We start from the raw sequence: 27,737 nt of genomic DNA, 5'->3' as shown, positions 1-27,737 counted from the left end.
ACTAAATTGCGCACCGAAATACCCTGGAGCCTGTTTTAGCAGAGAAGAAGAAAATTCATATTTAATATTCACATATCCGAGTTGATTGTCACAAGATTAAAAAAAATCTAGCTCACTTTATTGTTTATCAAAAGAATTGACACACAAATACAAAAGAAAAAGCTTTTTATAGCGAACTTTATACACATAATAAAAACACCTTTAACCAATGGAAATTTTTTAACAGGTTCTTCCATTTTTAGATATTGTCTTAAGTTAAAGAGAACAATTAAAAAAAATAAAAGAAATGTTAACAATAAATATTCCAAATAATTTACATTATGTTACAAAAGCGCAGTGAATACTGGAACCATCGTACAAATACGTTTTTCAAAGAATGAAACAGACATTTAAAAAAACCCATACCAGATTAGTTTAAAAGCTTGTTCTTTTTTTGAAGTAAAAAAAAAAAAAAACATCTGAAATTTAAATGTTATAAATAGCTTGATGCCTTCTCATATTCCTATTTCCCCACATTTCCCGCAAGCGGGATATTTCAAATCCAATCAACTTGAACTACAAATTCACACCGGGATGATGCTGGTTGGAGAAAACCACTCGATGCAATGACGGTGGACTTTTCAGATGCATTTGCAGTAAAAGACTGAGCACCAAAATGGGGAAAGTGTCGGTTCACCTCACAACGTCACCATATGAAGAGCAGCCTGACGTTAAAACTGTGGTAGCTGTTTGTAGTGACTTTGGCACAAGCGTTCACTTCAGTCAACATTTCATTCAACACAACCAGTCCAACGTTATGTCATAAAAGGTAAGTTGATTAAACTCATTTTTTTGTCACGTTAAATGGAGTGTTACGGATCCATTTTAAAACCAAAAAACATTTATGTATGGAGTAAAATGAGTGTGTGTGTACTTGGTTAAATTAAAATGAAAAGATTTTCATAGTTATAAGTTATAGAATGTTCGTTCAGTCCATGCAACCTGAAGTACTTCCTCATCACAGATACAATTCGTTCAACAAGCATCCGGATATTTACACGGATTTCAAATATCAGCACCCAATTGAAATTAAGTCACCGACGTGTTGATTCTAAACTGCCAACTAAAAGCAGCCATTTTTGCAAACTGCCTGAATAGCTGAATGCGTGCCGCAAACGTTCAGTAAATTGATCCAACGGAACTGACGGAGATGAAATGAATGCGAGCGACGAGGCGACTTCAACGAGAGCATGATGGAGATTCTAGTGTTGCGTTCGTTATCAACCACCTTTCGTCGGGATGTATGTATATACTACTCACAAAAAAACGGAATGGATACTGAGCTCTCAGGTGAACTTTCACAACGAACCGAAAATGCGCTACAACCTTCGGATGCCGAATCCTGCGAATAACATACACACATGTATAAAACGCATTGAAACATAATTGGACATGTGCATTCAAAAGATCAAATCAAGGTACTGGTAAGAAAGCACTTTTGGTTCATCCTAGAATCTCACCCAAAAGCCAAACATCCTTAAACTTTGTGAGCCGTATAACTGCACATTTTAGGGGCTAACTTTACACGTTAAAGACAAACATAAAAATAAAAATAAAGCACGAAAAGAAAGGATCAGTGACATATTTTTTGTTCAGATATGGCAAGATCATTTTCCTGTACATGAGGTTGTGTTTTGTAAATGCAAGCGTCTTTAAAGGGCGTTATATCTCATTGCAAAAAGTTCGGTGAAGCTGACGTTGTCTGAACAATCTGGCTGTCACAAGATAATTATTGCACTTGAACAAAAACAGGGCAGGGATGGCTTTTGGTACTGGTCCGTTTCCACAGTCGTCTTTGCACCTTGGTAGCAGGTCAAACGCGCTCTTGTGTTCAGTCCAGATGGCGTCAGCTCACCCCCCCCCCCCCCTCCCCTCTCAGGGTGGCGAAATGCAGGGCTCGGCCACGGCAAGCTCCTGAGCCAGGTCATTGAAGCGAGCGATGTAGTCCACGCTGCTCTCGCTCATCATGCAAGCGAGCTGAGAGTCCACCTGCAGGCGCAACACAGAATATGTTACATGCTTAATTAGACTTTCAGTCCGCTAGCTTCATGCTAATGCTAAAAACGCATCGACGTTGGAGGTGCTATAACACAGGTAGAAAGACAATGAATCAGTACACAGTCATAGATTCTTTATCCTCTGAGAAGAATGACTAATAATTAGTGACAAGACGTTGTGTGTGAGGCTTCTTCAATTCATACAATGTTGAATCCTTATTTAAAAGATCTTTGTGCAGTTTGTCACTTTTTTTGTTTTTTGTTTTATTGGATTTTGACTGATTTTGCAGGGCCCACAGAATATTGTGTTTTATTGCTATAAAAACATGGAATCTTCCAAAAGAAATATTAGAGTCTCTTCTTTCATCAGGAAAAAAAAAGTTTCTAACTGTTTCCGTTTTGCAGCAATAAGTATTAGAATATAGCGAAGTTTCATTATTATTCACAAATCTATTTAGAACTGTGGGTAAATGAGCTTTTTTCAACGTGGCCCTTTTTTTCCCCAATCGTTCTTTGCAGTTGAGAAGCTGCATCAAAGCCTTCTGTATGCTCTAGCATAAAAAAAAAAAACATAAAAACGTATAAATACGTCTTTGGCACACTTAAAACATATTTATACGTTTTGGGGAGCAAATGAGTTAATTGCCAACCTCTTGTGAACTGTTATCACTAAAATGAAATATCTGTTATACACACATTATTTTGTTTTATTGGCTTTCCTTGTGCAAAGTTTGTGATGGTTTTTAATAATAAACGCAGGTTCACGTGACTGGTGTCAGGTAAAAGCTCTCAGATATTTGGGAAATATGTTTCTATTTGCTACATAGGCTGACATAGCCATTATTTAGTAGACGTTGACAATATTGCTAAATTTCCAGGATGACTTCAGGTTTTCAGAGTGATTCTAAAGCTTCCCATAGGTTTTAGAGGCGTGTTTTGCCAAGCGCTTTAAGTCGAAATGGGTTAAGTAGATTGATAAGGTTCAAGCTCTAATATTAAAACCGCTGCCTAATTTTTGCTGAACATTTTGTTATTGTATTTTAACTAGAGCTGTCAAACGATCATTTTTTAAAAAATCAGATTAATCACATCTTAGAATTGTGATTAATCATGATTAATCGCTTAATAATAAATTGCTTTTTTATCTACATTACACAAATTTGAAGAGCACCGGTTATGTGTTAATTCTTTTGACATTTAATGTTATAAGGACGTCTTGCACATGCTCATCCTCCTCTGTTTCTAATCAGTTAATTACTTGCATAATTTAAAATGGGAAAAAAATGACCCCGATATTTTGACATGAACAATTCTATTCTAAATGTAATACGCAAACATTCATTAAATGCTTTACTTGAATGCATGAATTGACATGACAATGACAGCACTCATTTTAATGTTGGTCAAGATGGCGAGAGCAAGTCATTTTTTGAGGTGCTACTCGTAAAAAGTTTGAGAACCACTGATGGCAAAGAGAGGAAATTAAATGATGACCAACACATTTGAACTTTGTCGACAATTATGAACGACGAGTGCACAAGCAGGAATCTCTTACTGCAGGTCTGTCCCCGTGTCACATCAACAAAGTTAAGGTCGAGTTTGCAAAACACTTCATCTGTTTACTCTTGTAAGACAGGAAATGATGTAAGGCAAAACATACCTCGGCCACATCAGGAAGCCCGCGTGACTGAAAGGAATCATGGGAGTTGCAGTCCAGCAGGCTGGGACCCAGCAAAGCGGTGCCACTGGAGGGGCCGGAGGGGATGAGGGTGCTCCGCCTGCCCTTATCAGAAGACACCATGCTGGCTGCAATGACATGACATCAGGCCACAACATTACAAGACAAGATTTTCTTTTATCAAAGTCGATGTTCTTATTAGCTCAAGTTGATCAAAACCAGAATGAGCAAAGAAAATGGTGGTGGTTTTTTTTACACAGTGGTTCTCAAATGTTGTCATCCTGGGACCGGGCATTTTCCTCTTCATATTGTTCAAAAATAGCCTTTAGAAAAATGTCATAAAATGGAGACTCAGTGAAGCCAGACTCACAGAGAAGGCATCCCAAAGTGGAGTCGGATGAGTCACTGGGATACCACTGCGGGTCGTGGCTGGGCGAAGGAATCCAGCCGCGGGACGGGCTGACGGAGGGGGACGAGGCCAGCAGTTTGGAGCCGTCGCTGCCGCCCAGTTTAGCCGGAGAGAGCGCCGCCTCCTCGCCTGCATCACGACAGCAATCACATTATTTACGCAACGCTTCCATTATTGCCGTGCTCTTTATTCAAGGCTACTTCTCCATGCTAACGCACCGTAGTGGGCAGAATTGATGGCGAGCTCGATGATGGAGTCGCTGATGTGTGTTTGATTCTCTCCCGGGGTCATAGCTTCCTCGGGGGGGCCCGGCAGAGAGATGTCCAGTAATGAAGCTACGCTGGGCGGAGAAAGGAGCGAGTCTCCGCCCCCTGTTGCTCCAGGAGATGGTGGAGGCAGACCATTCTGTGGAAAGAATAACCAGCACAATGAACTCACATTTACAACCTCAGTTGTAATTTTTGATCGATGAAATGGCATTCATTTTTTTTCCAACTGTATATTCTCTTCATTTTGTAGCATCCAATCAGATTTCAGCCATGCCAATTAATTTGCCAAGGGCCATCAGAAGTAGTAGTGCACACTGTGTGCCATGTGACTCTTTCCTTAACCAATGAGATTACAAACTTGTCTCACAGGGCCAGAGCAATTTCCTGTCCTCTGATTGGTAGGTCAAAACCAATTTTGACTAGCAGATTATGTGCGTGGCACAGTTTCATGTTGTTATGTGTATTTTGCATGTTATACAATTATCATATATTAGCAAAATCTTTCATCATGGCAAATTATGATCTCTCTCAACAACATCAGTCAAAATCAAACAAGTTTATCTTTGTAAAAATCTCTTTTCTATTTGATGGAATTACTTTGCAACACAACTGTCTATTTATTTAAAAAAAAAAAAGAAGAACAAAAACAGGACAGGTGTGTGTTTTTTTCCCCTCCCCTGACCTCTGAGACATTGTGCCGAAGGAGCTGAGGTTCTGGATCAGCATCAACAATGGGTGCAGGGGTGACCAGCGCAGGAGACTCCGGCTCCCGACAAGGACTTCCTGGAATGATGCCTGCAGTCTTAGCTGCAAAGTCAATTGCACCTGGGGGGGAAAAAAGAGAGCAAATCAGTCGGCAACTCGCAGGAGGAAATGGCTATTTGGATAAAACACACGGACTTGAGAGGACTTTATTAATATAGTGTAGGGCTAAGAAATAGGGCCTTTTCCTGATTTTGACAAGATTTTCCCCTTAGCTCATAAAAAAGGCAACTCAAGATTCGCTCAGTTTTTCCAAAAATAATAGAAATATTGTACATCTTTTTACTTCACAGATGAGTGATTCTTCTCTGTAAAACATTTCTTTCAATATGCCAGTATTACATTGTTTATGCAAACCTGACAAATGGCACTTTACACTATGACATAATAAAAACAAAATAGTACACACTGGAGAGCTGGCTGGCTACGGCAGAGCCGGCGGAAGCAGCCGAGGAAGAGGCTTTGGACAGTAGAGGGAGGGAGGCAGGGGCAAGCCGGGTTTGAATTGGCCGGAAAGATCCAGTTCCTGGGGCGAAAAACAGGAAGTGAGATAGACGAACAATAATTGGACAATTGTGATCCAGTCAGTTTGTGTTTAATCATTTCAAAGTGGAAACTATCTATCACTTCCACCCCCTTGATGCACCATAGCAAGTATTACCTGTGGCAGCGGAGTTGGAGAGAATGGACAAGGAGCAGACGTGCTGCGACGTGTCCCCTGTAGTTCGCGGTAGAAGAGTTCGCTATGGACGAGAAACAAGCGGCTCAGCTGATAGCTTTAACATCGGGAACACAAAGAAACTCACCTGGACCACGAGCGGTTTCCGGAGTTTGTTTCGAGGTTTTCTTGGTCGTGAGAAGAAAAGATCCGACTGCATCTATGAATACGAGCGATTTGCGATCAATGTGACTGCATAAGAATGTGGGCTTGGAATTTGGTGGTGCCGAATGCACGCGCGTGTCTTACACTGATGGAGTCCAGCTGCTGCCTCAGGGCCAGCTCGGCCTCCTTGTTGGGCGAGAACATTCGGCTGTGGCGGGAACTGTTCGGGGGGAGTGTGGTGGGGACTGCAAACACGCTGCCTTCGGAGTCGCTGGCTGCTGCACCCGATGAGCTGAGAAGAGAGCGGGGAAAGTTGCGTGCACCTGAGGAGGGTAAGACATGACGATTAGGGGTATGCCCAAAAAACGAGATTTTCATAAGAATCGCGATTCTCATTTACTACGACTCAGAATCGATATAAAATGTCCCAAAATCGATTTTATTTAAATTATTTTATACTGTCTGTGTTCATGTTGTACACAATTTGGCCACTAAGGGGCAGTGTTTCTGCACGTTCTGATACACTGCTAAATTGTAGCCACATTAGAGAGTAGAAGAGAAAAGTTGCAATCGTGTAAAAAAACAACATTTTTTGCATGTTTTTCTGTATACAATCCTGGAGCGTTTTTGTATGAATAGACTAATTAATGTTGTTGAGTCAATAGCGCTTTCCATTGTGTGTTAGCCTTGAGCTAGCTATTATGCGGGAAATAAGCTTAACAAAGTGTGTACTGTGTGTAATTTTCTTCTTTTTGTGTGTTTAGATTTGACCTCAACTGGAGTGTGATAAACGGCTTGATACTGTAACGATAGAATTGTTCGTTTAAGTTCATATTGCTTGGGGGACTGATTAGAGTGAGGGAACACACTACAGGAAGTGAGGTAGACCAAGCATGTTCTATGAGTCAGTAATAAAGCACTTTACTTACAATTCAAAGCTTAATACATGTAATGAATGTTAATAAATGTTTTTTTTTAATCAATTTGTCATTCTGTCTTGCAAACCAGACTGGAGTAAATCATGACGATTCTTTGCACATCAATAGACTGATGCAGAAATCATTGTCAATCAAAAATCGTTTCTGAATTGAATCGTGAGAGTCAAAGTTTCCCACCCCTAAAAGACGATTACTTCATTTCATGCTGTTATGTGATATTTTACACTTGAATTATTCAATTCCACACAATCTATAAAGTAGCCATTGGTTGTGTTTGGAATCATTCACCAACTTGGGTGCCTGGCTCAATAAAAGTTGGGAATTACTAATATAGTAGATAAGGAGTGATTCCAAGTACAATCCACTGAGTCTATCTGGTCTGCTGATACCTGAGCCTCCGACATTTGGCAGGTGTAACTTGGCTCCTCGGACAGAGGCCGGCTGCCGGCCAAAACTTGGACTACGGACCCCTGCAATGGGACCTTTTGCTGGAGGCGTGAGGGCCTGATTTTGATCCTCCTGAGGAGTCTTGAGGGGTGACGTGGCTGTGGAACAAAGCTCTGGCGCCTGGAAGAGAATGACACGGCAAGAAGCATCACACATGCTGCACTTTGAGGCAGATGACAACATCGAGTAGACTCAACAAATGCCTACCAAAGGTTTGGGGTTGACCTCTGTGGTGACCAGTCTTAGCAGACAACGTAGTACTCGTTGTTTCCCGTAGGGTCTGTGCTGCGATGGCGCTTGGCCTTTCTCGTGATGACGCGAGATGGCCTGCCATTCGTACTCCAGCTGCAGCTTGCCGGGCTTCCCGAACATCAAGTACAACTCTGCCAGCGTGACGTTCTCTGCGTCGCGGATGTTCCAGCCTTCCCCTCTGATCTGCTCAACGGTTCGCTCTTTGGCCGCGGGGGGCGAGCTCTGCGCTACTCCCTCCTCTGGGCCGACCACGGCGGGCTTGGCTGGAGCAGTCTGGATGGCGTCTGAGGAGGAGGAGCTCACGCTCTGCTCCTCCTTGCACTGTTCTGGTGAGTCCTCGGCACCGCCACATGATGCATCTGTCGTTTTGGTCCCTGCTTGAGCGCCTCTGGACTCCACACTAGCAGTGCAATTTTTGCCCCCCTCGCCAAGTCCTCCCTCATTTGTATCCTCTTGAGGAATGACAGTTTGCTGAGGGAGTGCAGGGAGAGACGACGGCCGCTTCTCCTCTATCTTGGCAGAAGCATCGGGTGAAGTCTCATGGCTGGGGGGCTCTGTTTGACAAGGGTCACTCTGTGGGGTCACGAAAACAGCCGAAGCCGCGTTCCCTCGCCCAGACTTGGTGCTTATCCGTGGAGGTGGAGCTGTGTGAATACCCAAGATCTGGGCGGCGGGTAGTTCTTTGGCGTTGGGCCGGGCCTTGCCACTTTCTTGCCAGTGGACAGTGCAAGAGGCCTTGGAGTGGACCACGCGAGCCACGCCGGGCAGCGTGGTCAGCGAGCTGCTCTCGGCCGGGAAAAGAAAGAGCTCCTCAGGCGGGGCTTTGTTTGGAGAAGTGGCACTGGACTGAGTCCCCTCTAAAGCTTCCCTTTCCATCAGACTTTTGATCTAAAAAGAGCAGAGTCAAGGAAATGTCTTGTGTACAACAACACTGCGGTTGCTGTTGATTAATAGACTGATTAGACTGTGAGATGCGTATCAGGTTCCTGAAACAAGGTCTGGTATTGTGCAGAAAATCCAAATGTGTTTATAACCAAATAGAAGTAGTGACGGATACAATTCTCTGGTCGTGATAGGCCCACTTCTGTTTCAGGTAATCGATGAGGCTGGAAACTTTTCTGTGAAGCTCCACCACCATCCTGGTGCAAATAAAAACAGTTATCAATTTATAAACAGAACGTTGGCTCCTGGATATTAACAGCATTTGCTCAAATATTGATCAGAATGTCTACATTTTAGATTCCCTTGTTGGACACTATTGTATATACTGTTTTGGGTGAATTTAACGCATTTTTAAAGAGCTTTGAGCACCATACGGTGTAGAAAACGCAACATAAGCTCAGTCTATTTACCAGCCTATAAATATGATTCCAGTTTTCTTTTATGTTGTGGTGAACAAAGAAATGTTTTTGGGTTGACTTCCCCTTTAACTTAAAATTTCAGGGAATGATCCTTAATGAAAATGGGGGGGGGGGGGGGGGGTTGTTAGTTTTCTAACAACTTATATGACAATCAACTATTGATAAACATTACTGTAACTTTCCCTGTATTTAAATGTTTTTCCATTATTTCTCATATAGAAAAAGTAAATAAAATACAAACAAATCGATGGTCAAACAGTCACTTGTGTTATTTGCAGTGACGTACTGCATATGTGGACTTCTGTCTTATTTAACCAGGATTACTGACCTGAGGCGAGGGTTGTGCGCTAGACTCTGAACGCGGGCCCAGGAATAGTTGCTGCGTGGTTGAAGCTCCACCGCCACCTTCAGGGGTAAACGCACCGGCTTCTGGTCCTCCTCATCACTTACCCCTGCAGGGACATCAAGAGCAGAGTCAAGCAGAGGGGAAATGAAAGTCAAAAAGGATTCTGTGACAGTGACGCCACGTAAAATGCCTGAGGCGCTTTCACATTTTAGAACTAGAAGACTAAACATACTAGTAGAGCAAAATCTGAATTCCCTGACCTGAAACTCAACACCAACCAGGTGATTCAAATACAGATTCGAGAGTTGCGACACATTTACTCCAACATTAGTGGGTGCGATTGATCATCTAACAATTCATCGGTACAATCACCTACCTACACCGTCTCCCTGCACAGCCTCTTCCTCATGCAATGTTACCATGGAAACACCAACAGCCCCCTCATTGCTATTGTTATTGCTTAAAACCCGCCCCAACAAAACCCTCATGATTGACACACTTTGCATTTGTGCACACTCACCATCCGGATCGCAAAGTTTCTTCAGTGCGCGGCACATGGGTGCTTTAATTCGCAAGTTCCTCCCTTTGGAGCGCACAGTGGTGGCCCTGATCAAACAGATGGAATAGTGGTGAGAGTCTGAGTGAATTGGTTACCTGTGACATCTGTAGCGTGACTGTCTGAAACTTTTTCAACAATTTTAACAAACAGGACTTACTGGAATGCCTTTGCAAACATATAGACCAAGAGTCGGCAACTGTCTAGGTCTTTAAAGTTGTTCAACCAAACAATCAGGTTACAATAATACGATAAAATGTCATCTACCTAACATTATTAATCACAGATTTTTTTGGGGACAACAATAGAGTGTAAATCTAACCATTTGTGTATTTGTAGTGTATATAAAGATTACATTGTTTGAGCTATTTAACCTTATGCTGCAACTTACCCTTGTTGGATGAGTTCGTTCAGCTTTGCCACATTCTTATCATCCATGACTGTATGAGACAAAATGCAAAGTCAAAGAATTGTTTAGAACAGCGTTCTGAGGAGCAACTTTCCCAAAAGACCAAAAGGTGTGCGTTTGTGTGTAGGGGGTTGGGTGGAGCAGGTTGTTTGCATGCTGCACTTAATTGCATCCCCCATGGCCCTAACCCCACAGGCTCAAAACATGTTTCAGGAATTGTGTCAGAACTTTACTTACGCCCTCCAACTTTTTTGCGGAGCTCGGCATAGCAGATGAGACCGTACAGCTCCTGAGAGGATTTTTTCAGCACTCGGGTGTACACTGAAGAGGACAAGTCACAAGTCACTACATGGATGCTACGTGCAACACACAAAGCCTTCGTATGACAGTAATAATGAGAAACCTTTGCAGTGAACGCGAGTGGAAAATACGGATTATTTTTGAACGAGGAAGTCTGCTAAACATTAAGTGATGCGTATGTCACCACATGAGACACATGGGCAAAATGTCTTCCCAAATAGGGTACCCCATGCCAAAGCAGCAGGTGGTTCTATAATCCCACCCATTTAAGACAATTATAAATGCGTATGAACAAAACAAAAGTGTGTTTGGCATAATATTCACCCTGACCGCAGGTTTTCAAAACGGCAACCCACAAAATAATGCATATAATAATATTTATTGTTGTGCAGATGCGGTTCATAGATCCATCGTGCAAAAGACATGAAAATCATGCGCCCGATTAGTGTAGCACCTGTCAACGTACCATTGGCAAAGTCAATGTGCTTGGAGATCTTGTGCCATGTGCGGTAGTAAAAGTGGCGGACCTGTTCCTTGTTTTTCACCATGTTAGCTGGTTTGCCTCTCTTCTTGTACTTCATGGCAATGTTGTTCTGGATGGCCTCGAAATCCTTGCCATTCTGTGGTGGAGATTGCATGAATATGAGACAGTCCATTTCATGTAAAACGACAGCTCAACCTCCTACCTCATATAGCCCTTCGAAAAAGCTGTTTTTATCCTCGGCACTCCAAGACTCCCACTGCCGACGGGCCCGCTTTTGGTTACCAGCTTGCTCCTCCTTCTCAGCCGATCCTTGGCCCTTGGTGGTCTTGGAGACTCCTCCCGAAGAGCCAGCCACGGGCCCAGACTGTCCCGCTGCGCCTTGGGAAGAGGAACCGTTCTCTGCCCCTGTGATGCACACACATTATGGAACATTCAAGGTTGAACCAAACTTATAACTGACTACAACAAAAATGGTGGGTTTGTGTGAGGTAGTTAAAACACAGAACCTGCAGAGATTTTTTTTTAACTGGTGTTGAGTTCTGGCAGAGAAGCAAGAAAAGCAAACCAGTCTCTTTGGCCAAGACTCCGGCTCACAGGACCAAAAACAACTCTGGGTGGGTTACACTGACCAATGGTTCCAAAGCTTTAAGCACAACGGTGCCAGAAGGCATCAAAACAAACACAGAGGGAGTTGCTTGCTCATTGTACACCTCAGAAACACTAACCTTGATGCGTCGCTCTCAAAATAGAGGAGCACGAATATAGCATCAATGCACATGCCTTGGTCAATTAATGACGCCTGAGCAGTCAACAATTATTATTTTTTTACCAACAGCTCAAGAGATAAGACAATATACTGTTAAGCTTTAAATGCATTATCTGACTTAACAAATTCATTATTATTGAGAAAATTGTTATCCTAATCTGGCTACCCCCTAAGTAAAATATGAAGCACAACAAAGCTACAGTTACAAAGATAATAACAATTACCTTCAATTGACACTGTCAGAGAGGCTTTTAACAATATTGTTGAGCAGTTTAGTTACTACTTTTTGTGACATGAGAGTTAATAAATTACTCAACACTTAGTTTTCATTTCTACAGCAGTGCAAACTACAACCACAGTCGTGTAACTGTTGTTACATTAACACCACTCTGACAATCAACAGCATATTTTCATTGTAGACATATTTTTGGTATCGAATCTCATTCATTGAGCTACTGGTCCAAATGTTGGAGTTACACTATTCATATTTTGGCATTACAATACAAACACGTGGCTGTAAAATTATTCTTGGAATCTATAAAAGTGTGGTAGGAAATGGCAGCATAGTTGCATATTTTTTCCAAGATATTTTTTGTTTGCATTTGCTAGCAAATTTTGCCAACACCGTAAGGACAAAGACGCTGCCTTTCTACCTTTCTCTTTCTGTTGATCTTTTGCTTTAATGAAAATTATCGTGTCAAATATTTTGATAAAAATGACTGCCTTTCCTACACAGAGGCAGCCCCCCCTTTAACTTGTAGACTCAAACTAGTGTGGTGACAATGCAAGTTTTGGATTAGTGACTTGTCACAGATAGTGCCGAAACAGATAACCTGTTCAGAACCAGTGCAAGTGGACGGGATTAACAGATAATAAACACTTGAGCCACGGTCCTGTTTATGTTACCTTTCGATTTGGCCCCGCCATGGCCGTTGACGGTCGAGCCGATGGAATCCTTCCGGATCCTTTTGCTTGGAGGTCGAACGCTCGATCGGAGAAAATGATGTTGGTCGTGACACGGGGTGCTACTGGGCTCCACCGAGGGCTGGGTCTGCTGGCTCGAACCCGGTCCGGGTTGAGCCGAACCGGGGCTGAGAGTAGCGGGTGCTGGATTAAGAATTTCCACTCGCTCGTCTCCCTTTGTACTGCGCTCCTCGCTCGCCTGCTCTCCGCTCTCCTCCTCGTCGCAACCGTCGGCTTTTCTAGACGGATTCGTCGTCCCATCGACACCGATACCCTCCCTGGAGCCCGGTGTCATGCTGCCACAACACACAGAGTCCAGAAAGACACATGAGAAGCAAGGCGATGAGCAAAATTAACTTCTAAACACGACGTTTGCTGTCTCTCAACATGGCCGCCGCTGTTTGTTTCAAATCCCCTCTCCAGTCCCGACAAAACAACACCAAATATATCCATTTACAGCTTTCAAATAAATTGTACTTAACCACCGATACATTACGAGGACTGGCTAAAGTGTTAACTAGCATTTCTAGCGTTCAAATTCGCCAACATTAAGGTTGAATATGAACTAAATTCAAATGAGAGCGCTTTTCAGTTTAGCGCCCTGCAGAAACGACAACGAGAACCCGTCGGTGCATTCGACCTCTATTTAAAGTGTTTATTTCGAACGCAATTTTACCAAATTTCATGCTCTTCGGAAGTGGGCGACGTTTTCTTTCTCTTCACCATGGGTCCGACCGGTTCGACTGTCAATAAATCATCAAATTGGGCATAATAAATCCACCACGGTCTCGTCGCTCTCTGCTGCCCTGTCGGTGTCCAGCTTCGAATGAGGCGAACTCTGCGCAGTTCCACTGTTCTCTATCAGTAATATTACTCAATGCTTCGACAATACAACTCATCAAACTTTTTGACCCACCACTAGAATGTCATATTTGCCCAATGCCGCAGACAATATTCCTCACTTGTGCGGCCACTTGAGCTCATTTACCACGATAATACTTTAATAAACCTTAGTACACTTCGCGAGTGACGTATCACACACTGTTTGAAGACGTGCAGTCTACAAATCACATTTCATTCATATACATCCTGCAATTATTGTTACCTTGTTACAAAGTTATCATAGTGCAATTTGTTCTCGAATACAGTTTCATTCAAGCTTTTACTAAATATGCTATTTAACTGAGATGTGGAAGTTCTGATGATTAAGTATTACATATTAATGTTGACAAGAACGTATAACAGATCAAGGCAGATATGGCCATGCATGGCTATGTTTGGGTTCGAAAATGATCAGAAATAGCCCCCTATTAGACAGGTTTTTACATTCCTGTTATCATCTAAAAGATAACCGAGTTTTAAAAAAATCACATCGCTCCCAAAACACCTACTATTTAGTGCATCTTACACAACTCTTTCCACTCGAGTAATTGTGTAATAAACAGGAAAAACGTGCAAACACTTGCACTTTTGTTTAACGTTCACAATATCTGCTCTTTGTAACTCCAGATGACTTTAAATCTGGCATTCTTACGTTAACGTACTCGCTGTATCCACAGTAATACTAATTTGTGAATCCAAATTACCTCGTAGTTTAATGGCAAACGATAGTTAATAATAGGGTAAACAATACTTTACAAACGAGACGGTGTTTTAAGGGAAACAGACTATCAGTTGACGTGCCCATTGGCATAAATACACATTTGTGTTAGTATGCTACAGTAATCTCAATTCAGAAAATGAGTCCTAGCAGAACTGCTAACATTGCCAGCTAGCGTTAACATCGTAACTATAAGAAGTCATGCCGCCACAGAATCCATTACTGTAAAGCATTTCATTAAGGAAGTACACCCCGTCGCGTCCCACAGGTTAATGTTTAGGAATTACCTGCAGCAAAGGCCCAAATGTGATGTTTCCATTCGAGGTCCAAGCTAGCCTTTCGAGCAAGAAGCTTGCCTTCAACTTGGCTGCATATGATGACAGTTCATGTGGCTTGCTCTCCACGCGCTTTAGCACGCCCACTACAACTCAAAAACAAACCCTGTGATTGGTTTGGAAATCCACGAGGCGTGCGGTTAAAACTTGATTGACGTAAAGCTCTACCAATTGGCAATCAGAAATGCCAGGGGACTGACCAATTGTAGTTTTTTTCCGGTCACGTGTTTTCAAGTTTCCTAATCGTACCAAAACGAACTAATGGTAAAATGTTTGTCATATAATTTTATTTGACCACAACTTTCGTGATATAGTGGTGACATTTGCACCTATGATGAAGAGCCACGCCTCAAAATGATTGATGTAACAGCCACGAATCAACGTGATTCGATATTGTGTTATAAACAGCAACATTTAAGAAAATTACACAACTATCAAATATATTCGGTTAATCACAAGTCTAGTTGTTTTTGCCCTGGCCTCTGCTTCTAGTGTTGTTGAGAAGCAGTGGTGGGAAGTGCAAATAGTATTATTTATTTTTCTGACGACTTTTTAATTTCATTTACAACATTTAAAACCAATATCTAGACTTTATAAACCTTACTTTTTCGCTCAATAAAATAAAATAAAATAAAATAAAATAAAATAAAATAAAATAAAATAAAATAAAATAAAATAAAATAAAATAAAATAAAATAAAATAAAATAAAATAAAATAAAATAAAATCGTAGGTCGTCTGCGGGCTATCCCGTTATGCAAAACAAGTAATATCTTGCGGTGTCACTCTTGCTCCGACTGACACTCTTTGCAAAGGAGTTTGGGTGGGAGCAAACGAGACGAAGGAGGAACCTACAAGTCGTCCAGTTGGCAGAGTGACTAAGTTGTCTTCGCAAACTTGAACACCCAACAAAATCCACGATGACTTCGACCAACGTGTTTCAAGGGCTGGATACTGGGTCAAAACCGAGCTCCAGGTGAATAATAAACATTATGTTGAAGATTGTTTTAAGCCTAGGTAAATGCTCGGCGATCTCGTCATGCGAATTAAACATACGTGGTAGCTTTTGGTGTCGTTTTTCATCTTCAGTTATGACAGTTGTAGCCTCTTTGTACATGATCTCTTGTTTGGTTCATCTTGAGCTGCCGTGTTACAAGTTGTCTTGGCGAATAAATTGAGAATTAGCTTTTGTGCTAAGCGAGCAGGCGTTGTCTGCTGCGCCTGCGGAAGTGTGAAGCTTCTTTCTCGTCTTTGTGCTAGCTCCTATGCTACACGACTAAATTGTTCCCTTTCAATGAAATGCGAATTCATCCAACTGATGCTTAAGATCCATTTAAGTTGACCCGCTTTGTTGTCTACTGTAGAATAGTCCGATTAAAATAGTTACTTAGTGTGTAGTAAGTCTCGTAAATTTTGTTGCGATATGGCGCCCTTTCCGACCATATGATCATGTTGTCTGTCAGCGTGGACTGTCTGCAGTGTTAACTTTCATTAGCATTACGACGTAGCATACGGCAGTGTTTCACACAACCTTTAAATCAAGGCGCACATTTCACTCTAGAATAATCTAACCACAAACCACCAAACAAATATGTAAGGAAAAATGTATAGTTTATGTACTGAAATTAAATTGATGAATGAGAGCCGCCTCGACCGTGAATTGCAAAAATCCATGAATAATTGACACAAAATGGTGGCAAAGCATAGCTTGTGTCAAACTGAAATTCAACTCACTTCAATTTACTATATAGGTCCTTGGCACCAAGATGGCAGCAAACAACCATCCATCCATACCTTTTGACTAAATGAAGCACCTCAACTCCCTTCTCCTTAGGTTATTGGTACCAAGATGGGACCAAAGTAATACTTTAAGCGCTTATAGATATGATTACAAGAAACTACGAGTAGGTTAATTTTTTTTTAGTGAATAATGGAAGATTGGTGCCAAAATAAATGAAATAGCTGAATTTATGATGACCAAACTGCTCTAAAAAAATATTCCCATTGTACTGTAACTCATAATCCTCTCGTCAGCCAAAATAAATGGCTCGCTGAGGCTTAGATAGTCCTCATTTGTATCTAGATTCCACATTATAAAGAGGTTAGACTTCATATAATTGGATTGCAAATCTAATTCCTATTAAAATTGAGCAAAGTTCATCTGTCCTCTGCAGGGTGCTGCGGCCTCCCGGCGGTGGCTCCAGTAATCTGTTTGGTGGCTACGAAGAGGAAGCCCCCCAATCTAGAAGACCAAATAAAATGGCATCTAACGTGTTTGGCTCACCAGAGGAGCCCCAGACTGCACCCAGGCGCTCCAACCCTCCAGGTGAGACAAGCGTGTAATGGATGTGGGGGAAAAGAGGGTGTGTGAAAACTGTTACTTTCATGTGATAATCTCTTCATAGACATCTCCACTGTTCTCCTCTCGAATGCAAGCCCCCCCTTTGCTAAGCATTTTCCAAGTTAAGCATGCTATCTTTGAGTCATGCGTCATCAATATGACACTTTGTGCAAGATGTGACTTAATATGACGGATGTTTAAGAAGTCATATTAGTCATATCAAATATGAGATGTACAAATGCGGGCTGTAAAAAAAATAAATCATTTGCATTTACTATTTTAACATGTTTTAAGAATATTAGAGACATATTTTTAATGCCAAAAATGCAATTCAGGTTTAGCATTGGGTTATTAGGGGTGGGAATCTTTGAATGTCTCACGATTGGATTCCGATTTTTGTGTGTGCGATTCGATTCAGAATCGATTTTCGATTGAGAAAGATTTTTGATTCAAAATGATTTGATTGACAATGAGTTTTGCTTCAATTTATAGATGTTCAAGGAATCGTAATAATCTATTCCAGTCTGACTTGCTAATGCTAAGTAGTGCGCTACTCGCTGCACTTTTATTACTCAAAAGAACGGCTCCACGCTGCAAAAAAACAACAACCTTTTATTGGAATAACTTGATCGTGACTTTTTCCTTCTACTCTCTAATGTGGCTACAACTTAAGTGTATTAGACCGCGTGGAACCACACTGCCCCTCAGTGGCCAAACCAGGTATAACATGAACAGCGCTCCTAATAAAGGCACACACAAACAAAGGGAAGACAGTATAAAATAATTTAAATAAAATCGATTTTGGGACATCTAAAAATCGATTCTGAATCGTACTAAATGAAAATTTATTTTTTTGGGGGGGGCACACCCCTACAGTTCGTGCACCATGGGCCCTCTATTTACGAGGGAGTTCCCTTCCTACTGCAGTGATGCAACCTGTATTTGTATGTTAAAATGGGCCATTGTCTGTACTAGGTAACGTACGTTAATGTAGTAGTAAAGTCTTACTGCAGTAAATACTTGAATGAAAAAAAGATAGGACTAGGCAATATATTAAAAACATAAATGAAAAAAGAAAGTATGCTAACTCGTGTGCTCTCTTGTCGTGGGACGCCGTATGTCGCGACCGTAATAAACCAAGGACTCAGTCGTGATATTGACATGGTCGTGTATGATATGGACAAAACATTTAGAAGAGAAAAAAAAGAATTAATACATTAATACTCTGTGATATGGTGTCATGTAGGAGGTAAGAGCAGTGGGATATTTGGGGAACCTGCACCTCCAGTCCAACCACAGAGACCCCTTCCTCCAGGTGGACCAACCAGTGACATATTTGGTTCAGGGGACAGTGCAGATGTCCACAGCCAAAGCACAAGTCACCCCAATAAGCCAAAGGTGAAGTGTACTCCATTTTAATTTCATTCTCTGCTGACTCGGCACAACAAGCTTGTGCAGCCATGGTCTGCATTGATACACTATTGAAAGTGGATTGGAAATATGCTGAGTGTCCAAGTGCAGTGCTGCAGGCTTCCTTAGTCAATAGTTTGATCTTGCAAAATGAAATGGCCATGATTGTGTGTTTTTATTATTATTATTTTTACAGGACAATCTAACCGTAGGACCTGAACCCCCATCACCAGGTGAGCATCTTACTCAGAGATAAGATATATATATACTTTTTTACATTTTAAAACCTCGATGAGGTTCGTCACTATGTTCTTGCCAGTGTCTGGAAATTACAAAAGTAAATAATATTCACAATGAATGCAGATTAGGTAGTTCAGTGGAGGTGGGGGTGGAGCTTTTTAGAAATTTCGACACACTTTGATTGACTGCTTACTCTCTCTCGATTCTCCATTTGGCATAAGAATGTCAAAACGTGGGATGCAAACAAGGATGAAGGTTTAGTGTTGTACTCATTTAATCAAATGATTTTATTTTTTTTACTCTATAGTAGTGCCTTGCATCAATTGTGCCCACATTGGCCAACTGGGGGCAGCATAAGAGACAGACAGAGTTTTTTTTTTTCTAGGGCGGGGTATTTATTCTAATTTCCTCAATCGATTCCATTTCGAGTTCAGTTCAATTTTATTTTGAAATCAATTATAGCGATTTATTCAATAAAAAAAATTGCTTAGTTTTTTCATAATATTTATTGTCGCGTTATTATTAATCCTATCCTACTGTACGTCATTTTTGTTTTATGACTGATAGTAAACTTGGAGTGGCATTTAACAGCTTTAAGCCTTGTTTTTAGATGAATTGTTGTCACTGTGTGCCCAATGGTTGTGTATTATTAAGTGTCTAGATTGGAATTCACAGCTCTCATCTCAAGTATGCATTTGCAAGTCAAAGCAATTGCAAAAATTACATTTGTCCAGTAAGAAGAATTTTGATTTCGACAAGTTGAAAAATGATTATTGTGCTAGCAAAAATCTTGAAAAAGCCAAACTTTAGATTAAAAATAAAATAATAATAGTACTTTCGTTTATAGCATTCTACAAGGATGGCTTTAGACTAATTTTCCACTTTCTGGCATTTTCATAATGGATTTCTTTCTTGTTAAAAGGAACCCCGACTGTAATATCGAGTTCGCTCTGTATTATTTTTTGGGTTGTTACTAACATAACTATGTGATTCATTTTTCAAAAAGCATTTCCAGTTTAATACATTTTGTAGAAACTTAAATAGTTATTTACGTCGCAACGCATTCAGTGCGCAGTGATGTAGAATTGCGGCAGGCTCTCTGCCTGAAACTCCTATAAAAAAAGCAATGTAAGTCTTGTAGCGTTCCTAAAGAAACATGTGATCGGGAGAGTCACCCTCCCCCACGCCATGCTCTCGTCATTTACCAGACGCATTCAAGAGTTTTGATCGTCCCTTTAGGAACGCTCCGGAGATTTAACTTGCTTTCTTTATAGACATTTCACATTGCTAGGTAGATAGCCCGCCGCCATTCTACGTCACTACGCACTGAATGCTTTGGGATGTAAATAACAATGGCGGCGTATGTCCAAATAAAGTTTCTACAAAATGTATTAAACTGGAAATGCTTTTTGAAAAATGAATCACATAGTTATGTTAGTAACAACCAAATGAATAATATAGAGCAAACATGTCATTACAGTCAGGGTTCCTGTTAAAGCATTAGAGGTCAAAGTCAGCCAGCCTGAAGTCAACGTCGGCCAGCCCGAAGTCAACCTCAGCCAGCCTGAGGTCAACGTCAGCCAGCCCGAAGTCAACCTCAGCCAGCCTGAGGTCAAAGAGCAAATTGCCACACCAGCCGTTGTGCCAGCTAAGGAGGAGCCTACTGCTACTCCGCCTACCCCAGAGCCTGCCCCCTCCTCCTGCCCCTCGTCCACCCCACCCACTGATGACCTGAAGAAACACGAGCCTCACCTGGGACCCAAGCCTCGCTCTCACAACAGGGTCCTTAACCCCCCGGGAGGAAAGTCCAGCGTGGTGTTCTACTGAGCCGCTGACCCCACCCCTTTTCCTCATGTGGGGTCTACCCTCCACATGTTTTGTCTGCTCCCCCATGCATCGCCTTTCATTCCAACACCCACCACCCCTCATGGTTGTCTCGCATGTACATGAGAAGATCTGTTGTTCTCGATAGCAAACGCGGACTGATCTGTTGTTCTCAATTTGTTGCACTTTCAGCCTGATTTCCAGCCGCCCCCTCTCCTCACCCCCCCGACCATCCCTCTTTGACCCTTCAACCTGCATAATACAATCGCCGCCTTTTCAATCAATTATCACTACCAATGTGAAATGGTTTCATCTCAATACTGTATAGGTGCATAAGCCCTCTAGTTTGCCCCCACCCCCTTCCCTTTTCTTTTATGTAACATGGTGGCCTTTAAAATCACCTTTGTTTTCACCATTGGCTTACTTCAGACCACCAGTTAGAGCAGTTCTGTCATCTGTGATCTTTCGCCTTCCTCTTCCCATCATCCAAATGTGCCTGTCACAACTGATTCTTCAGGGAAGAAAATACCCCCTGCAAAATTGCCATTGAATCAAAGATGAATGTGGTTGTTTACCCCCAAAATTTTTCTGCGGCCCCTAAAGAAATTCCATTTTGATTTTACGCGAATGTGTGTTTTCTGCTTTGCCCTCATTGCTTGCTTTATCTGAGAACATGCTGTTTGTTTTTCCTCCTCGGGGTTGGCCTCTGTTTATGTTTTAAATTAAAACAGTTGGAGACGGGGGAGAACTCTGGACAAGTTGTGGCTCACCCGAGTCCAGGTGAGCTTTTTCGGTATCACCTCTTCACATATTTCATGATGCACATTGAAAGTATTCTGGCACCGGCCTGTCCCCCCTGTCTGTTGATGTGCCTGGCAGCAATGAGTGCAGCAGAATTCAATCCTGTGTAATGCAATAAAATGTTTTTTTTGCAGTTGGATGACTGACTGAGCATCATTCAGTGGATAGTTGAGCTTCACTGCTAGCTAATAAAATGGTGACATACTTTCTAAACAAACACAGCGCGTGCCCTGAATGTTTGCAGCAGTGTAAATTTAGCATACAAAGCCGGACTTGTTTTCTACTGCTGTTGACAATTCTTGCCCTCGCAGAATTGCCACCCTCTATCCCTGGCCAAAATCTAGCTTGTTTAACTGCAGTCAGAAAAACAAAAATGTTTTAGGCATTGTTGCAGCACTCTTAATTTGATTAATGGATACTGCCACCTTGAGGTAACTATTTGTATTGCACAAAATGCTACACCATTGTTCCCCTGTCTCAAATCTAAATAAGGGTCACAAGTGTTAACGATTAGCATTGCCATCGTCTTTCACGTTTAAAATAATAACATGAATATTTATTGTGGGTTTTACCTTGTCACCAAGGAAATTTGTTTACGTCTTCAGTACAATATTGCACAGTTGACAATCCATTAGTTTGCCTCAATGCAAACTATTGTTACACAACACTGAAATTACATGTTCCAAACAACTTAAGTAAACAAAGAAAAGGGGGGGGGGGGCAGAACCATGTTGTTTTCCGTTTTATTTAAATTATTAGCATATGATGCTGTTTGACAATCTGTCCGCTGTTAGATCAATTTTCCCTGGCAACCGGCTGTCACTTTTGATGTCCTTGCACTGAGCTATATAAGCTATTACTTAGTGTTCCTGTTACTTCTTGACCCTTGCTCAATGAAAATTGCCGTGAATTAAATGATGGGATGGGCCTCCTCCCCAGTGTTGTGCACAATACAGGTCAGACTAGCTGTGTGCAAAGGGAGTGGTCACTGAGCACTAAAGATTCACACAGTGATGAGATAAACATTTTTTTAATTACGGGAGGAGGGGGGGGCTTTTTTTTCTGCTTCACTGTCCTTTAATATGTATATAATTTACTCCATATCACACAGTTGACTAAGCTTCACTCAATGCGCTTCAGTGTGTGAGGTCTTCTGACTCTCATCAGTTCAAATCATTTTCTGTGAAATTGATGTTACATCACATCTTCAATATTGTCTCTGTTGCACTGTCCCGTTTCTTTTTTTAACATCGACATATTTTATATGTTAGTTTTAGACACATCAAAGTACAACCACTGTAGCCACATTTTGAATTATTTTGGTTAAATGGACACTGGCAGGAGTGAAACTTATTTTATTGATTGTATTGGTGTAAAGGAAAACAGTATTTTTATTAGACTCAGCCTCATGAAACATTTTGATACCATTATCACATTTTATTTTGCTGAATTGTGAATTAACCAGATATGATTGTTAAAATTGATCCAAACAATAGGCATAGGTCTATATAATGAAGTTCTACGTAAGTGATTCACTAAACCCTTCTGTCAATGACTGCAGGTTACTTTTCCATACTTTACAATTCTGAACAACGTGGCTTATCATTGAGCCTTTTTAGCTGTGTATCATCGGCTGTCTTTGTCTCTCACCAGTGAAGCATCAGTTTCAGAGTGCATCGTCATTATTATTATAATGTATCACCAGGCACTTTTCAGGCCAATGTGCTTTGGTATGTAGTCGACTTCCGGTTTTAGCCTGCAAAATTAAAACACAGTTTTCAGGTAATTTTATCTCACCAACAATTTTACTTTTAAATACATTTATATGCGAGTAATATGTGTACTTATGTGTACTCTTATGACATTTGCTTTTGTAATTGGTGCAGCATTAACAAAAAAACTAGCTTATTTTTTCACGTTACAAAATCAAATCAAAATTGCAAATCTCAGTGGCGCTAATTCATGAAGTACCAAAGTTACATTCTTACTTCGCAGGTGATGACACGGTGTAAATATAACAAATAGAGAGGTCAAGTCAACACTCAATACTTCTACGTCGCCACAAGTCGATGTTATTGCTAAGATTTATGTACAGTATTTTAACTCATAGCTTTCAACCGGATTTCCGGTGCCTTGTGCTAACTTGATGCAGCCGGTGTGACGTCATCCCCAGTGGGTCAGCTGGCTCCTCCATCTGACGATTGCGAGAACCTCTCCCATTGGGAGACATCACCATCACCTCCCGACCCGAAGAGGGGAAAAATGTCACAAACCTCTTCATAGCGGCATCAATCGACGTTGGTTATCTTATTTATTATTCTATTTATTATTTAAAGTATTTATTTTCCCACCCAGCAATGTCTGGGCTCGGGGGCTGCGGCTGCTGAGAGGCAGGTGCGGCATTATCGACGGAGGCATCTCTCTCCCCATTCGGCATGGCTCCGGAGAGGCCACATCCACTAGAGAGACAGCCTCACGGGTTCCACCGTCGCTGAGGTCGTTGTATTGTGCTATTCGGGGGGACTCATCTAGCTGGGCCGTGACACGACGAGCTGGCGGAGGAGAAAGAGGAGGAGGAGGAGTGGCCCTCGGTATATCCATACGATTATATTTCCTTCACCGAGGTGACTGTTATGCGGAATTACACCTTTCTCCTGCGCTGACTTGATCCAAAAACACCTCGACAGTCGACAAGGCCTTTGGAATTCCTCATCTGGTTTACGCAGCCAGCTGCAGCCGCCAAGATGATGGAGCTACAGATAGACGAGGTGGTCTACCAGGTAGGTAGGGTTGCAAATGAGAGTCGGGAGTTTGAGGAACGACCAAAATTGGAAATTTTGTTATGGGAACGTGTTTTTTGAATGTTGGATGAAGCCCAAATACCTGGAGAAAACCCATGGAAACATGGGGAGAACAAGCACACTCCACACAGGCATGCCATTAGCACATCTGCCTCACAGTTCTGAAGTTTTGGGTTCAAAACCGGGCTTTAGTAATTTTTGCCCATTCCTCCTTGCAAAACAGCGTCTGCTCAGTTAGGTTAGATGAAGAGCGTTTGTGAAAGCAGGTTCTCTTCCAAGATTGACCTGTATTTGGTGCCATCCATCTTCCCTGTCCCTGCAGAATAAAAGCACCCCCAGAGCACGATGCTCCCACCACCATGTTTGACAGTGGGGATGGTGTATTGAGACTGATGAGCAGTGTTGTTCTTACACCAAACATCGTGTTTGTCATGTAGACCACAAAGTTCCATTTTGGTCTCGTCTTACCAGAGCACTTTCTTCCACTTGTCAGCGGTGTCTCCTACATGGCTGTGACTGGTGACTTCTTGTGGCTCCCTTTTAGAAATGGCTTTTATCTTGCCCTTCTATGCAGGCCAGATTTGTGCAGTACTTTGCTGATTGTTCTATGGACAGATTCTACTCTGTGATGTTTAAAGCTTTCGAAATCCTTTTGTTTCCTTGTCCTGCTTTAAATCTGTCCACAAATTTGTCCCGGACCAACCTAGTGTGCTCTTTAGTTATCATAATGCTGTTTTCTGTGCTGTGTGCTCTTAACAGGCCTCTCCATCTAACCTAGCTGAGCTGGAGCTGTTTTGCAAGGAGGAATGGACAAAAATTTCAGTCCCAAGAAGTGCAAAACTGATAGAGACATACCCCAAAAGACTTGAAGCTGCAATTGCTGTAATTGCAGCAAAAGGGGGTCGACAAAGTATTAATTGAATACTTTTGTACACAGTGCTTTTGAGTTTTTTAGTTGTAAAACAAGTTTGAAATAAGATATCCACCTTTTTTCCACGTCACGATTGTGTGCTACTTTGTGTTTAACTTTCACATGAAATTCTAATGAAATATATTTGTTTGTGATCGTGCCGTACCAAAATGTTGAAAAACTGAAGGGGGTCAATACTTTTGCAAGGTGCTGTATGTATATATATATATATATATATATATATATATATATATATATATATATAAAACATTTCTGTTTTTGTCATAAACAATCATTCAAAATAGACCATATTGACCACAAGCTGAATTCTTAAAAATAAATAAATCCAATCACAATTTTTAGATGAAACAAAAAAAACTTGTAAAACAGTGTAGCACGGTTCTTAAATTAAATGTGTCTGTTTTTGACAGGATTACACTAAGATATAAGATATATACAACCTTCAGTTTTGTAACTTCCTGGTTTATTCCCATAAATTCCTAAGAGAGTTTCCAAACAGGACTGCACAGATTATTATTAATCAATATTAATCAATCAGACAAAAAAAAAATTAATACCTTTGGTTAAAATTTTTAATTTATTTAACTGACAGTGCGGAAAATGCTAAATTGATTGTGATTTAGTTACTGGTTTGGTCTGTAATGTGACAAAATAGGCAACAATTTTGATAATTGTTTTCCAAAGTAAAAGCAGATGTTTGCAAATGTCTTCTTTTTTTTTTTTATCCCCACATACATACATACAACTCGTCCACTTTCATGGAGGACTACAGCAATTTGAGAATATTTACTATTGAAAGGCTGAAATGCCGAGGATGTGCACAAAACAATCAATTATCAAAATAATGATGAATTTCCTTATTGCCAGGACGACTACGGCTCTTGTACCGTCATGTCGGAGCGCGTGTCGGGCCTGGCCAACAGCATCTACCGGGAGTTCGAGAGGCTGATCCGCAGTTACGACGAGGAGGTGGTGAAGGAGCTGATGCCGCTGGTGGTGAACGTCCTGGAGAACCTGGACGCGGTGCTATTAGAGAACCAGGAACACGAAGTGGAGCTGGAGCTCCTGAAGGAGGACAACGAGCAGCTCATCACCCAGTACGAGAGGGAGAAGGCGCTGCGCAAGCAGGCGGAGGAGGTGAGTCACCGTCAGCAAAACCACCAGAACCTCCACCTTGTGTCGAAAGTCTGGCTCCATCTGTTGTGTTAAACTCTTTTTTTGTCGTGGGCCACATGGCATATAGTTTGCATCAGAAGGCCAGGATGATTGTGAAAATCATATAAATGTACTGTGCACATTTGAACCTATCTTTTACTAGCGCCAAAGCTTAGCAACTGTTTGTTGTGTGACATTTGAGAACTACAATTCCCATAATGCCGCAGCACTTTGCTGGAAGAAAGACAAAAACACAGGAGGAGGAGGGGAGGACATGATCATGTGAAATCAATACCATAAATAGTGGGGTCTGGCACTGTAACCTGATTTGTGCTTGCAAGGAGTAGAAACAAAGCAACAAAAGCTGAGAAAACGAAGAAAAAACAGATTTAGAAAGCCACGCAGTTCATAGAATTTCACAGAAAAATGTGTTGTGTATGAAGAAGGGGTCCGAGAAAAACAATGGCTCGCACTGGGAGGAAAAGCAACAAAGAGCGGCTCAGATTACAAGGTTATTAGACTCAAGCTAATGCTTAAAAGAAGACAACAACTCACCGTCTTCTGCTTGACACCAAGTTTCCAAGATATGCACAAGGATTACTCACGTTTGTCACAGGCTGGAAGATTAACCGATTTTATCAGTTATTTTCAGTTTGACAGGACAAGTAGATTTTTTTTCATCCACAATATAGAAAATGCATGCAGTGTTGGCAACTTAGCATTTTTTTTGCTATTTTTAGTAACTTTGCCGACACATTAGTGACATTGGCATAAACGGAATCAGTTCAACATTATTTCCATATTACAACAAATGACAAAGTCAATCGGGACGTCAGTTGCTCTGAACATTGCCAAAGACATGGCTCCCATTTTTAAGTTGCAAAAGCAGTGGTTTATTGACTTTAGAAACTTTTGACCGGAGGGAGGTATGTGCTTCTGAACGGCAAATATTTTGATGTTTGACATCTGCACCAAACAAGTTATGCAGTTCGTTGTCTCATCTGAATGTTTTTAAATGGTTGAACTTGAATACTTAAAATTATCATTTAATAAGGGTCCTTGTTTACATTTTTGGCTAAGAAAAAATTCCCAAGAGCTTATTTATTTTCTGTACAGGAAGAAAAAAAGCCATTTTATTTCTATTATTTTTGCAGTAAGTTGCTTGTGGGGAAAAATTGTTTGAAAGCTTGTTTAGTAGCACGAGAATAAATCAAATTCTAGTGAGATGGGCGCAATCAAATCAAAACCTGCTTTGAATAATAGACATGGGCCGATAACCAGTTTTACGATTTACCGTGGTGTTAAAAAGTCAGGAGGAGGTAAGAAGGGAGAGGGCTGCGGGGTTGGGGATAGGGGGAGATGCGTATTTTCTTTCAAATATGAATACATTAATAAATAAGTATACATGTGTAGGTGGAAGTGTGTCCCCAAGGACAACATGTGTAACTGGGGTCTGTTCTAAAAATAGCTCAACAGTTATGGCACACTGTGACTTGCTAAG

The 27,737-nt window shown here is 41.4% G+C and overlaps 3 protein-coding genes across 13 annotated transcripts in view; 2 read left to right on the top strand and 1 right to left on the bottom strand.

Moving 5' to 3' along the window:
* Positions 1-148: 148 nt before the first annotated feature.
* cramp1 (cramped chromatin regulator 1) lies at positions 149-14,769 on the bottom strand. 2 transcript variants are annotated; one of them, XM_086066746.1, is made up of 20 exons: positions 14,687-14,769; positions 12,743-13,095; positions 11,273-11,475; positions 11,053-11,206; positions 10,524-10,607; positions 10,269-10,317; positions 9,842-9,927; positions 9,304-9,427; positions 8,672-8,753; positions 7,570-8,502; positions 7,305-7,482; positions 6,122-6,300; positions 5,961-6,032; positions 5,816-5,897; positions 5,564-5,680; positions 5,075-5,217; positions 4,342-4,528; positions 4,085-4,252; positions 3,697-3,842; positions 149-2,028 (listed from the first exon to the last, which is right to left on the bottom strand). In XM_086066746.1, the coding sequence occupies exons 1-20, from the start codon at positions 14,716-14,718 to the stop codon at positions 1,915-1,917; spliced, it is 3,486 nt and encodes a 1,161-aa protein (XP_085922872.1). In that variant the 5' UTR covers positions 14,719-14,769; the 3' UTR covers positions 149-1,914. The 2 variants fall into 2 exon arrangements, with proteins under 2 accessions (XP_085922872.1, XP_085922869.1); XM_086066743.1 differs by lacking the exon at positions 14,687-14,769 and adding an exon at positions 13,476-13,780.
* A 784-nt stretch (positions 14,770-15,553) lies between these two features.
* On the top strand, positions 15,554-21,488 carry jpt2 (Jupiter microtubule associated homolog 2). The gene is made up of 5 exons (XM_086066741.1): positions 15,554-15,709; positions 16,908-17,059; positions 18,321-18,472; positions 18,681-18,717; positions 20,205-21,488. Exons 1-5 carry the CDS (start codon positions 15,654-15,656, stop codon positions 20,549-20,551), a joined length of 744 nt encoding a protein of 247 aa, XP_085922867.1. The 5' UTR covers positions 15,554-15,653; the 3' UTR covers positions 20,552-21,488.
* Positions 21,489-23,516: 2,028 nt separating this feature from the next.
* The window catches only part of mapk8ip3 (mitogen-activated protein kinase 8 interacting protein 3), a 47,662-nt gene continuing 43,441 nt past the window's right edge, over positions 23,517-27,737 (top strand). For all 10 annotated transcript variants that reach the window (XM_086066730.1, XM_086066722.1, XM_086066671.1 and 7 more), the window contains exons 1-2: positions 23,517-24,129; positions 25,949-26,218. In XM_086066730.1, coding sequence (XP_085922856.1) covers positions 24,094-24,129; positions 25,949-26,218 — 306 coding nt within the window. In that variant the 5' untranslated portion in view covers positions 23,517-24,093. The remainder of the gene's footprint in view (positions 24,130-25,948; positions 26,219-27,737) is intronic.

The sequence above is a fragment of the Leptonotus elevatus genome, chromosome 1 (genome assembly GCF_054856555.1).
Source record: "Leptonotus elevatus isolate MCC_2025b chromosome 1, RoL_Lele_1.0, whole genome shotgun sequence".
Taxonomy (NCBI): domain Eukaryota; kingdom Metazoa; phylum Chordata; class Actinopteri; order Syngnathiformes; family Syngnathidae; genus Leptonotus; species Leptonotus elevatus.
This window is presented reverse-complemented; position numbering and strand designations above follow the sequence as displayed.